The sequence below is a fragment of the Harmonia axyridis genome, chromosome 4, assembly GCF_914767665.1.
Source record: "Harmonia axyridis chromosome 4, icHarAxyr1.1, whole genome shotgun sequence".
NCBI lineage: Eukaryota > Metazoa > Arthropoda > Insecta > Coleoptera > Coccinellidae > Harmonia > Harmonia axyridis.
In genome coordinates, this window is record NC_059504.1 from 14,465,094 (window position 1) to 14,478,253 (window position 13,160).

The window sequence follows — 13,160 nt, forward strand, 5'->3', positions numbered from 1 at the left end:
ATTATGACTTGTCATTAATTTTTACTTGTTCATTAACCTGTTAATTCCTTCAAATACATTATAGAAATAACTCACTAGTCTAGTATTTTGAGCATAATAAAAAATTATGATGATCAAAAAATAAGAAAATAAAGAATTTTATAGTTCATAGAATCACCACGGATTGTAAGTCGTTAGCATCGCTTTCATGTCGCGATGTTTTGATATTTTCATCAGTCAGCTAATGGCGTCTGGGTGGAGGTGTACTCGATTTTTCCTCTAAAAACATGAATTAATCCGAAAACTTGAGTGAAAATCCTTTCAATTTTTTGCTTGTGAACTATAAAATGCTATGCACCATGTCAACTTTTGATCGGTAAAGTTTGGGTCGCTTATTTCTAGTGAGTCCCCTTGAAATAATCACTTGAAAGAATTGTATATAAACATTGAAAATGAACGAGGATAACATAGCCAAAGTTACGGACGATAGAAATATGTGGCCTCCTGTGGATTTGTCTACAGGTAATTCAACGCCCTCGCAACACAATACAACTATGCCAATACCATCTACTCCACAAGGAGCCCCAGGAAATGCTGGAAACACTGAATTTGATATGCCCTATGAATTGGTCCAGCAAGGCTGGAGGAAGTTCTGGTCCAAAAGAGAAAATCGACCTTATTTTTGGAACAGATTAACTGGAGAAAGTTTGTGGGAGATGCCTTCATTGAAACCCCAATTTGATCCAATAACAGATCCCTTAGGTATTTGTGCTCCTCCACCTCCGGTTATGCCAGTACAAACCACTCCCATTCCTATGACAAAGAGGAGAATGTCTGAGGAGTTGAATATACCAGCAAAAAAATTCATTTTAGCTGGACCTTGGGATTTAGACGTACAAACAAATATCATTATATTCGAGAGACCCCCTTCTAGTTACATGCATTCACATCCTGAGATAGAGGCTTACCGTTGTAGTCTCTTATCCAAACTGAGAGTGTGTTACGAAGAATTGTGTCACTCTAGAGAATCCATAGATGCCCCCAAAGACTCTTTCAATAGATGGCTCATGGAGAGAAAAATTATAGACACAGGTATAACAAGCATTCATGGATTCATTTATTTGTCTCTGTTTATTCAGATTTGTTAAGATATAAATCTCAATTTTTTATTTCTCTTCATTTTTTCATTTAACCCTGATATAGAAAATGAGAAAAAAAAACATTCAGTACCTAAAACCATCAATTGAAGATATAAATAGTTAATTTTAGAACATTTACAAAGAAAAAAGGGAGTGAATAAAATATCACAGATATGATTGTATTTTCATTTACAACTATTGATAAAATCAGTGATAAAGGAGTATTACATTACAAATATTTGAAAAGCAGACATAACATTAATATAACTAGCAATCAAGGTTGTGTGTGATCTTTGGTTTTCTACAGGGTGACTCTAAAAGTATCAAATGGGCTCTAATAGGAAAAAAAATATAATTTAAATATTTTTCTCTTTTTTCAGACTTACTTAAAGAAGAATTCGAGTATTATGCAAGTTGGTTTGAAATTCAACAAAATAATTTATTGATGTGAGCAGTTATTTCACAAGAATAAGAAATTAGGGGGTCGGTTTTTAATCAAGTTTATGAGCATAGACTTCTTTCAATCAAATCAATTATGCTAAAAAAAAATGTTCTCGAATATGTTAAGTAGGTTGGACGATGGACTGTTTCGTCACAACTGATGAATTTAAGATATTCTAGACATTTTTACTTGGTGCATTTACCGCACTATTGTCCAGAGAGTTTCACCTGTCCTCTACATGGTTAGTAAAGAAATTTGTCCGCATATTCAATCTGCAGCGTTCAGTTTGATTCAGAATGGAAATTTCAAAGGTATCTAAAAACGAAACAAATCACTCAAATGAAGTGTTTCATGCCATTTCAATTTACTGAATTGTTTTTCATTAGAGAAAGAAAAAAAGAAGAAGGCAAGTGTATTTTTTTATTGCTGCTCATTGTGATATTTCGCTCATCCATTCTCAAGACAAAGATTGATCGTTTAAAAATATCGTCAAACTTTGGAGCCATCCTGTATGTAACTTTCACCCCTTAGAAAAAGCTCAGCCAGCTGATCGGGCCTTTCAACTTTGCAGGTTTCGATCCTTTATTACCTAGTTGCTGCTTTCCTGAAATCTCGCAGAGCATGTACAAAGAGATCATAAACGACATCCCAATAAAGCTGGTGCAGCCGAAGTTCACAGGGGACGCCAGAAAGCAACTGTCGAGGTACGCCGAGGCCTCCAAAAAAATTATAGAATCTCGAGACGCTGGTCCTGAAAGCAGAAAAGTGGTTAAGTGGAACGTCGATGAAACCTTCCAGTGGCTGAGAAAGACAGTGGGTGCAACCTATGACGATTTCCAAGACAGATTGGCACATCTGAAGCAGCAGTGTCAACCGCATCTCACAGAAACGGTGAGAAATTTGTTGATTGAATTATTGGAGATCTGGTTTTTACTGAATTGAGATTAAAATAGATTAAATACATTTTGCTAGATCCAATAAATCATTATCACGGGGATAACATTATTTTTCGAAAAAAACCGTCACGTAAGGAAAAAATGTTACACCTCTCCTGGTGACCTTTCCTCTTCACTTTTTTTTATCTGTTACTATCTAGATTCGAAACTACTCGCTATACTTTCCGAATCTCTCTTTATTGCATTATTTCTTATTTATTAGGAAGAGGGGTAATGATGATGTTTATTGAAAATTAAAACATGAAATAATTATTGACGTTCATAAAATGAACATCATTGCAGGTTAGGTCATCAGTAGAAGGTATTTGCCTGAAGATATACAACCTATCATGCGAATACGCAAAAAAAGTTAGAGAGAAAACGAACATAATCCTCAAAGAACACAACATGGAACTACCACCTGTGATGACGATACCGCACACAAGGAAGGTGTGGTGTTATCCTATCCAGTTTTCGATACCATGTCCTAGATTGCCAGTTGTCGAATACTTTCCCGACAGGGATCAGATGCAGATAAAATATCAGAACGACACACTCATGATCAACAATATATATCTCCAGAAACTGGTGAGTTGAACATATGATGTTAAATTTGTATGAATATAGGCTATTTGGCAGTATGGAAAATATGTTCTGTTCCACATTCTTATTGATTAGATTTTATTAAATATACAAAAAAAGCTTGAACATTGCAATGATTGATACTTATTTTCACAAAATATAAGTTGGCCGAACTAACGACTAAGTCAATTTGAAGTAAATACAGTTGTCTTTTGTATTATGCTCTAAATTTTGGCATTTTCTACAATCAAATGTGAGACATATTTCGAAAATCAAAGGTCATTGAAAACTTAAGAACAACATTGAGTGCTAACCTCCAAAATACTACTTTTCACTATTTAAAAAAATGTAATGAAGCGAAGTAAACTTTACAATGGAATACTATTAAACAATAATAAGTGTATTACTTAGATTATAATGATTTTTACAGAAGAAAACGGTTGAGTCAATAATGAACACATTTGGTTTCGCATATGGCACACAATTGTTTATATCTCCAAGTGACGTCACTGACATGTGTTGGCGGCCCTCTTTGAATGTTACAAATTTGAAAATTTGCCATATGTGAAAAGCTAATTTCCATTGAAACTGTTCTGACAGAATACTTAAACGATTTTTGTTCACCTCAGGAGCACTTATACAGGCACAGTTGCTTCGATGATAGAAAATTTGAGCAGTTCATACCCAGAGTGTGGGTGATGCTTAAGAGATACGCGACCTTCTTGGGGGTGTCCCCCACCACCAAAAACACGAGTTTGGACGTCCACGATACCCAAGCTTCCCTACCTGTAACTGTGTTTGAGTGTCTGAACCGAATGTTTGGTGTGACTTTTGAGTGTTTCGCCTCACCTTTGAACTGCTACTTCAAGCAGTATTGTTCGGCATTTGGGGATTGCGATGCCTATTTCGGCAGTAGAGGGTGAGTAAAGTCTTTGTATAAGGACTATATCATATGTCCGTTTGAACTGAGCTACACTGGTGCAGACGCAGAGTAATATGCACTCTGTTCGATAATTTTCATTGGGTGGCTCAGCAGACTCAACAGTTGTGGAACAGTTTTTCTATCAGTTTCCGGTACGGAGCGGCGCCATCTTTGGTAGCGAATTTATTTTATGCTACTTTTTGGTAACATGTTGAGTAACTCACATTAGTGACAGTTGTGACAGTGATTTTGGGACGATATTCAAATTTCAAATATAGCAATAATGGGAACTAAAACATATACGTTTATTAACATTCTGAAATGTTACTCTGAATAAATTTCCCATATATTGAAGAATAAAAAAGTTTTAATACCGTAGCAAACTTTGAAATAAAAATCGATATTATAACAGAAAGTTGTCTGTCATCATAACGTATCCTTAAGGAAGGACCCACAGAACCTATTGCTGTCAAGAAAAAGAGCAACTCATCCAGCAGAAAATACTAACGTTACCAAACTGATACCTATCAGTAGCGGAGCTACTTACGCTACCTATCTTTCTGCTGAACGCGTCCATTGATACACTACACTCTGTTCGTTGTACTGAACGATTCAAAATAATTTCCTGCTATTCACTAAACTACACTGAACTCTAAGGAAGTATAACTAGTATAGTGAAGAATTAAATAAAGTCTGTAAAATTGAATTAAACTTATTTAGACATATTACCAAAATAAGACAACAACAGAGTGTACTCCACACTGCTTAGAGCCTTCTGCTTTCAACTGCACGGATAACCCAGTGTAGTGCGGTTGCTATTCGAGTGTAGTGTACACTACACTCAGCAGGCTGATGCATTGAACTATTGTAATAATCTTAAAATGGTACCTTTTCAAATTGACACAATGTAAAATAGGACAACACTGTTCAAATTCGATTTAAATACAGTGACTCAATAAACCACAGTGCCGACATGCGTGGTCTCGTTTTTGATTGGCTGAGCCTAAATATGGCGGCTTTTCGTTTACGTGATTTTAGGGATTTATTCAAAATGAAAGGCCCATTTTATTAGGTCAGTGTAGTATTCTTCAGTTGAATAAATTTGTTCTATATATACAATCAAATACTATCAGGCCCAATAATTTTAATTTTGACAGTGTCAGTTCAGTTCAATCAATTCTATTCTTTAGTTCTATGGTGAAGCCATATGGTTGCCATTTTCAGGCTCAATTTGATCGAATTGTCGCCACTGTGTTTTATTAACTCACTGTATATTTGAATACATTGACTTAATAAAACACAGTGGCAACAATTCGTTCAAATTCAGCCTAAAAATGGCGAACCATATGGCCTTACCATAGAACTTAAGAATGACATTGACTGAACTAAACTGACACTTTGTCGAAATTTAAATTATTGGTCCTGATAGTATTCGATTGTATGTATAGACCAAATTCATTCTACTGAAGAATACTACAGTGACTCAATAAAATAGGCCTTACATTTTGAATAAATCCCAAAAATCAGGTGAACGGAGAATGTAAACAAAAAGCCGCCATATTTAGGCTCAGCCAATCAAAAACGAGACCACATTTGTCGCCACTGTGGTTTATTAAGTGACTGTATATACCACAGTGACGACAACTCCGCCATTTAAGGTCGACAGGAAATAATAGATTCAAACCATTAAGCGGTGTATTCAGATTATCGACTGCGCCTGCGTGAAACTCGTTTCTTTTGATGACATCTTCACATTTTGGTGGGTTTGAACCCCCTAAACCAGTCACAGTCACTAACTAGTCAAACAAGAATGCTTCAAAGCATGTGAAACAAAGCATAGTGAAAATCAGAGATCTTTGGGGAAAGTTCGACCTTTAATGATGGAGAGGGCTCCAACCAATCAAAACGCTGATGAGCATTGTCATCACTGTAGTATATAAAGTCACTGTGGATTTAAACGATCACGAGCGCCATCTAGTAAAAATATTAATATTCAGATTTTGTCCTCTTTTGGTAATTTAACTATCAAAAAAAGTACAGGCACGGATTGAAGGAAGTTGTTTGTGCAGTATGGCAATTCCAAATCAACCCTGGTGTCTTCTGAACTTTGAAAAATCTTCCTTTTCTAGGCCCTTCCTTCAGTTGAAAGCAGTGTCGGGATCCTTCGAGGTGAACCCCCCTTTCTGCGAAGAACTACTGGACGCCATGGTGACCCATATGGAACGCCTGTTGTCGGAAAGTTCTGAACCTTTGAGCTTTATCGTACTTATGCCAGATTACAGGGATCCCACCCCATCTGCTTTGGTCAGGATCGAGAATTGTCAATTCAAGAAGAAACAGGTCACGATACCTGCCTACGAGCATGAATTTCGACACGGTCTTCAACACATTCTAACCAGGTGATTATTTCTGAATGGGATGGATGATTTTGAAATACCCTCCTGTAATGTGGGAATACGTGTATTATTTACTCATTTCGGCAATACACACAAGTTTCAAGCCAAACTATGGCACTTTTATCTATCTAATTTGAATCTGGAGTGAAAACGCTTATAAGTGTCATGGTGTTCGATTAGGACGTAACAGCTAAGTAACCTTGTCGTAACTTTTCATTGTGTATTTTGCATCTGTGCTAAAAGTAACGTAATTCACTCTGATTGATGTTTCGAATAGCATGACTGATTGGATATTTTACAAAGAATCCTTCAAATATTCATTTTATTTTCAAGAACATTGTTATATATAGCCTCTTCCATCCATAAAGCTGTACGGAATCAGTATAAAGAAAGCAATGGACTAGTTTTCATTTTTTTGTTAAGGATTAATTCTATAAATTTAAGTAAAATGAAACAAAAATGTGGAAGAATCATTGAAATATCTCTAGAAATGAAAAAGTTATGGGACTTTGAAGTTGCGCTTGGAAGAATAATTTTATAGTACGTGTAAGTGTCGTGACGTCACACACTAGACGACTGGTATTAGCAGAGTGGTTACGAATTCATTGGTGTACAATCACTTGTGCCGTTCGTGTCGTGTTTTGTTCGTTACACGTAGGCTGAAATAACTCACTATATACATACATATAAATTACTTTTTTCTCTTTTTACTTTTTACTCCTCACATAAATATGTTTTGCCATTGATAGACTTCAACAACCAGTACTCAACTACAAACTGTTTATGAAACGTTTTTTAAATAAATCATCGTTATGAGTTGAACCATGATGAAGCAAACTCAAAAGTAGATACTTACTTGAAAAGTTTAACTCCTTTTATTTCTGCACTGACATAAGATGGATTTGAAGAAAAAAACTCCATCACTGCGAATATATCTATTTTAGGCAAATTGTCACTTTGTCCTTTCACGAAGTCTTCTTCCATTATGGTGACATAAAAACAAACTCGAGTTAAAACTACACTGTACAACTACAAACGGCGCTAGAGCCTTGGCGCGGCTAAGTATTTAAACGTAATTTATGGTGTAGCGATCACAGGCAAGAGCCGTGACGTCACAGACCAAAGACGTTCCGCGCTAAAATACGTAAATTCAAATAATCTATTTCTCAGTCATTTATTGATGGATTTTCAAAATTTTTTCACTGATTTATCAGTTTTGCTCTATATTTTAATTATATCGTGTCAAATATAGTATTATCAACATCACTAAACTAGTCCATTAGAGTTATTCCAAAGTGGCTATTAAAAGATTCAATCTTTTTGGAAAATTAGATTGTTCTTCATGGTTTTTTTATGATATTCAAGGTTGAATGATATAAAATCAGTGAGAAATCCAATAATTACGCCAGGGCAATGGAATGCCCATTTTTTTGGCAAAATTCGATTTTATTATTCAACATAGTTGCCTTCGAGGGCGATACAGCGATTATAGCGATCTTCCAACTTTTCGATACCATTTCTGCAGTACGATTTGTCTTTCGCTTCAAAATAGGCCTCAGTTTCGGTGATTACTTCTTCATTGGCGCTAAATTTTTTTCCAGCATTCTTTTGAGGTCTGAGAACAGGAAAAAGACGCTGGGGGCTAGATCTGGCAAATACGGTGGATGCAGAAGCAATTCGAAGCCCAATTCATGCAATTTTGCCATTGTTTTCATTGATTTGTGACACGACGTATTGTCTTGATGAAACAGCACCTTTTTTTCTGCAAATGGGACCGGTTTTCAACGATTTCATCCTTTAAACGATCCAATAACGCTATATAATAATCGCTGTTGACGGTCTGGCCCTTTCGATGAAAATTATACCTAGCGCATCTCAGAATACTGATGCCATAATCTTGCCAGCTGACTGTTGTGTTTTTCCTCGCTTTGGATTCGCTTCATCATGTGTAGTCCACTCAGCTGACTGTCGATTGGACTCTGGAGTGTCATGTTTCATCCATTGTCACATATTGACGCAAAAATTTAGGTTTATTACACTCAAACAGCTTCAAACACTGCTCAGAATCCTTAACACGTTGTTGCTTTTGATCGATTGTGTGCTCCCACGGCACCCATTTTGCACACAGCTTTCTCATGTACAAATATTCGTGAATGATATGATGTACACGTTCAGATGATATCTCCACAATGTCTGATATCTCGATCAACTTCACTTTACGGTCATTCAAAATTATATTGTGAACTATTTTGATTTTTTCGTCGGTGACAGCCTCTTTTCTCATTTCGCCACGTTTAGCATACCAATCAATAATGGTTGATTTTCCTGGTGCAGACCCCGGAAACTCTTCATCAAGCCAAGATGTTGCTTCAACTGTATTTCTTCCCTTCAAAATGCAATATTTTATCAGCACACGTAATTCTTTTTTCCTTTTTTTTTTCAAATATCAAAAGTAGCTACACTCACAACGTAATATCTCACAAACTAATGGTCGGACTGCTGTCAAATTTTTACACGTATCGTGTGAAGGTTGGTAATAACTAAAATTCATATGGATTCAATACTAGCACAGATAACTGTGCATCAAACCGGGGACTTTTCAATTGGCCTAATACACACAACTTGTCCTTTGTCGGATTTAAATAATTATTAAATTCTTTGAAAACCTTGCCGTCAAACAATGGTAAATATTGTTGAAGAATGGAGATATTGACGTAACTAACTTTATGTGTGCAGGTCCGAACTGAATATTCGTTCAGTTCATGGCACTGTCATAATCTGGCTTCAAAACACGGCTGGTAATCAAAGATGGGAGCCGACAGATGAAAAGGTTCAGGCTCTGCTTGAAGCGTTCAGGCCTGGTAGGGAAAGAGAGAGAGACCGCCAAGAGCTGTTGAGTCCAACAAGACAGGGCAGTACGTCGGACACAAAAGAACCTGTGGTACATTGAGTAATCTCTCCTGTAAAATTTCCAAATTTTTGTATAGTTTATCAAGAGTGGCATTTATATTTTTTATAAATATTTTATTTATACATTTCATTATTAAGTTTGGTTTTTGTAAAAAGAGATTCTTAAATAGTAAGAAAAAAATTTTACATTAGATAAATAAATTTGGTATTGAAATTCGAATTTCTGAGGATCGGTTTTATGGTTCGAAAGCATGTTGGTGATATTCGCTGGAATACATATATTGTTTATTCGTTGTTTGAATTTGAATTCATATCATGTTATGATTTGGAGGATTATATATATATTTATATATCGATCGCCTAGTATGTATGTTGTATATCTTCTTAGAAATGTTTGCAGCTATCTAGAACAGAATAATTTTCGTATAATATTCGGGTTTTCTTTTAATTTTTTTTATTGTTTCAATTTTTTTCATTGAAATTTTTGTACACACATACTATGGCTTATTGACTATTATATTTGTATACATGTAAAATAGAGAAATATAGATGAATATGTTCATTAGGAATAGTTTTTCATATTTCTGAGAAATTATATTTTATTTTTTTTTTCATTGTAGAAAAATTTTAATCATCATTTTAAATATTTCATTCATAGTGCAATTCTCAAAAACAATTTTTGAAAATTAGAATTAGAAGATGAATATTGATTTTCCTTATTTATATCATATACACATGTAATTTTTTGTTTTTATCCTTTACTGGAAATTGAGTTTTTTCACTAATAATTTGTTTAAAGTGAAGTGATTCATTGAAAAATATAATTGTCGAAGAATTTATGAGTTTCTTAATGAATTAAATCAACAAAAACACTAGTGATTACAAATTTGAAATACACTTTTTCATGAAATTGAGGGGTCCTCAATTTCAAGACTTTCATCGAAATAATTATTAATCAGAATTCAGAATAGAGTTAATAAAAATCCAACCAAATCATCCAATCGTCAAGTGATGCCAAAAGTAAATTAAAGTATCATTTAATTTGAATGGTCTCTCTTGAAAATTGATACATTTTCAATTTGGGATGACCATAGTGGAAAACATCCATTCTAAAACTAGTTTTAGAAGGCTATGCCTGATGTAATAATAATTCATTCCATTTTTCCATATACATAATAATACCTTACGACTTTTCTTATGTGGTAACCAGACCCGCTAGAGTTCACATAAGTATAACTTATGTAAAATATAAATTGCGTAGTACAATATTTTTAAGCGATTCAAGCTTTATTTTGGTATAGCTAGTAATAATTTCAATATCTTCTGATGTTTTCATTTTCTGTAGAGGATATGTACTTCAGTTTTGGTGTTGAATGGATTCAATAATTGAATTTCTATGGGAATTTTATAATCATTCATTAGGAAAAAAAGGATCATGTGTTCAAATTTTTTCGTACAATCGAAAATGTATTAATAGTGTCCTTTTTTTTCTTGTGAATAATATAGGTTTTTATTAAAATTGGGACTTAAATGTTATTTTTCTTTTTAGTTGGAGGAGCAAGAGTTTAAAATTAAAAATAACTTTATGAAAGGAATATCAATGAATCATATTCAATTGGTATTCTAGAGTAAGTAATGAAACGGAATTTTGTTAAACTCCCTTTCTTGACGGGATTATTAAATATAGGTAACTGTAATCATTTATTAATCCCGTCAAAATAATATTATATTAAAAATTTCGTGGATGAAAACATTAGGAAAGAATTAATATTTTTTTGAAAACATATCAGAATATTTCATGATAAAGAAAGAAGTTTTTTCTGGATATCCTTTATTTGATATTTTTATTTTTGTTGCCGGCTATAGGATTGCCACCTCCCCCATTTTTAACATCACCCAAACCGACTGGTAGAAATTGTATATTTCTTATGGAGAATCTCAGTCGAAAATGAATTTGAAGATAATTGTTAATTATTTAGCCACAGAATAGTATATAATCACTTAAGAGTAGTTCTGATAAACAGTAACTCAAAAAGTCGTTGAAGATGAGGTTAGAAAAGTTTTAAATAGGGCATTCCAAATCACGTGACCCAATATGGCGTTTGCCTACTGACGCCATGTTTGTCTGTTGTCTGTTGGCGCCAATATTCAAATCATCAGGGTCATTTTCCTTTTTTATCATAGATATTGGTATGGTATCTTTAAAAATATTGAATTTATTTTTTAACATGCCAATTGTTCTTTCCACATGTATTCTTACATGAGCTATATGTCTTGTAGCCTCAATATCCAGAGGATGTAACTGCTTTTTACCCTTCGTGAAGGCAGGGATAACCAATTTACTTTGTGAAACTCCTAAAGTTTCTTTTATTAAGAAACCCCTATCAGCTAAAACAATATCCCCAGGGATATGATTTAAAAAACCACTGTTCTCAACAATTTGTTTGTCTGAGGTACGCCCACCCTATGCCTTACTAATATAGCTTACTGTACCTTGTGGTGTAATTCCTATTAAAAATCTTACAGTGTTGTGGTGTTTATAATGTGACCAGCATTGCATCTGTGTTTTTAAAGACGCGGGTTTTTCAATAAAAACTTCAAAACAATCTAAAATGATGGTTGTTTTATCTTGAAATGCTTCTTGGAAACAAGATGGTATATTTTTGGAGGCCACTGAACGCTCAGGCCATATTATTAGCTGCTGTAATGTTTTATGGAGTATATCTATGACCTTTTCAAAATATGTTGAAGCAGTTGATCGGGAAATTTTAAAATGAAAGGCTAAGTCTCGAAAATGTAAATTTAATCTTAACTTAATTAGAGTTAATATTAACAGATTGAAAGAACTGAGAGCAGTAATACTTGTTGTGGGAATATCATCTTCTATAATCTTATATAATATACCTTCTACAAAAGTATACGAAAAACCTGTAAAGTAAATCCATTTGATATCATTACTAGGATCGTCTCTGAGACCAAATGGCGATGTGTCAATTTTTTTTTCAAGTCTTTCTATCGTTTTTGAGGCAAAACTCAATTGGTCGAATTTTAAAGTTAATTCTTCCATAGTAATGTCCGTCTGAGATGCAACCCCAGTATCGAAGTTACTACCATGGTCTGGGGCCTCTGAATTAAGTTCGACATCAATATCTGCGTGTTCAATCTGCAAAAAAAAAGTGTTTATTTCCTTTGCAAAGAATGATATAAACGTGCTGATTGTATTACTTACGCTCAATTTCCTCTGTTTATCAAATCTTCCTTTCCTCTCAACATCAGCCTGTTTCCTATGAGATTTGTGCCCCATTTTCTGTGATGGAACCCAATCCGGATGATTTTCATCTTCCAAAGCAGCAGGTTTTCCTAGAGGCAATTCAGACTGGTGTAAAATACTTTTAATGTAAATATCATTATAACACTTGGCCACTTAGGTTGATTTCAACTATATCACTTACAAGTTAAAAATGTTTACTGCAGACTCTCTGATTCTTTAGTTTCGATTCAGTAAGATCGTCCCTCTTAATTGTTGCTATCCATAGTGCCCTACGCCTTTCAGACAATTCGTTTTTATCCGTAAGAAACCTGTGGCTTAAAACCGCAGGCACTGAAAAGAATTTTACATCATCCCTGTTGGAACGACTTCTACAATCAACTACAAGGCATGTCAAAGGCATTTTTTCGTGAGAATACCACTAATAAGCTTTAAACAATATAAAAATCATTTGATGCAATCACGAAAACAAAAATCTCACAACTTTAAGATCAACTTATAACAGAACAATATGAAAACTCAATGACAACAAAACAATGTTTTCAAAACATTGGCCTACAGCCGCCATATTTGACAGGTCATTGGAA

General features: G+C 34.4%; 2 protein-coding genes across 3 annotated transcripts; one reads left to right on the forward strand and one right to left on the reverse strand.

Annotated features, from left to right (window-relative positions):
- Positions 1–186: 186 nt before the first annotated feature.
- Positions 187–10,130, forward strand: LOC123678033 (mRNA (2'-O-methyladenosine-N(6)-)-methyltransferase). Its single transcript, XM_045614803.1, has 6 exons — positions 187–1,071; positions 2,132–2,451; positions 2,799–3,083; positions 3,707–3,996; positions 6,129–6,398; positions 9,132–10,130. The coding sequence occupies exons 1-6, from the start codon at positions 432–434 to the stop codon at positions 9,343–9,345; spliced, it is 2,019 nt and encodes a 672-aa protein (XP_045470759.1). The 5' UTR covers positions 187–431; the 3' UTR covers positions 9,346–10,130.
- A 1,602-nt stretch (positions 10,131–11,732) lies between these two features.
- Positions 11,733–13,017, reverse strand: LOC123677680. Of its 2 annotated transcripts, none has more exons than XM_045614347.1 (3): positions 12,758–13,017; positions 12,535–12,681; positions 11,733–12,468 (listed from the first exon to the last, which is right to left on the reverse strand). In XM_045614347.1, exons 2-3 carry the CDS (start codon positions 12,607–12,609, stop codon positions 11,770–11,772), a joined length of 774 nt encoding a protein of 257 aa, XP_045470303.1. In that variant the 5' UTR covers positions 12,610–12,681; positions 12,758–13,017; the 3' UTR covers positions 11,733–11,769. The 2 variants fall into 2 exon arrangements, with proteins under 2 accessions (XP_045470303.1, XP_045470302.1); XM_045614346.1 differs by having other exon boundaries at positions 12,535–12,665; positions 12,758–13,016.
- Between the last annotated feature and the right edge of the window lie 143 nt (positions 13,018–13,160).

Bases quoted from the DNA above. Each gene is read 5' to 3' on its own strand.
- LOC123677680 (XM_045614347.1), bottom strand. From the start codon at position 12,609: ATGGGGCACAAATCTCATAGGAAACAGGCTGATGTTGAGAGGAAAGGA. The intron at 12,469-12,534 runs GTAAGTAATACA...TTTTTTTTGCAG, and splicing joins ATAAACAGAGGAAATTGAGC to ATTGAACACGCAGATATTGA.
- LOC123678033 (XM_045614803.1), top strand. From the start codon at position 432: ATGAACGAGGATAACATAGCCAAAGTTACGGACGATAGAAATATGTGG. The intron at 3,084-3,706 runs GTGAGTTGAACA...TGTTCACCTCAG, and splicing joins ATATATATCTCCAGAAACTG to GAGCACTTATACAGGCACAG. The intron at 3,997-6,128 runs GTGAGTAAAGTC...TTCCTTTTCTAG, and splicing joins GCCTATTTCGGCAGTAGAGG to GCCCTTCCTTCAGTTGAAAG.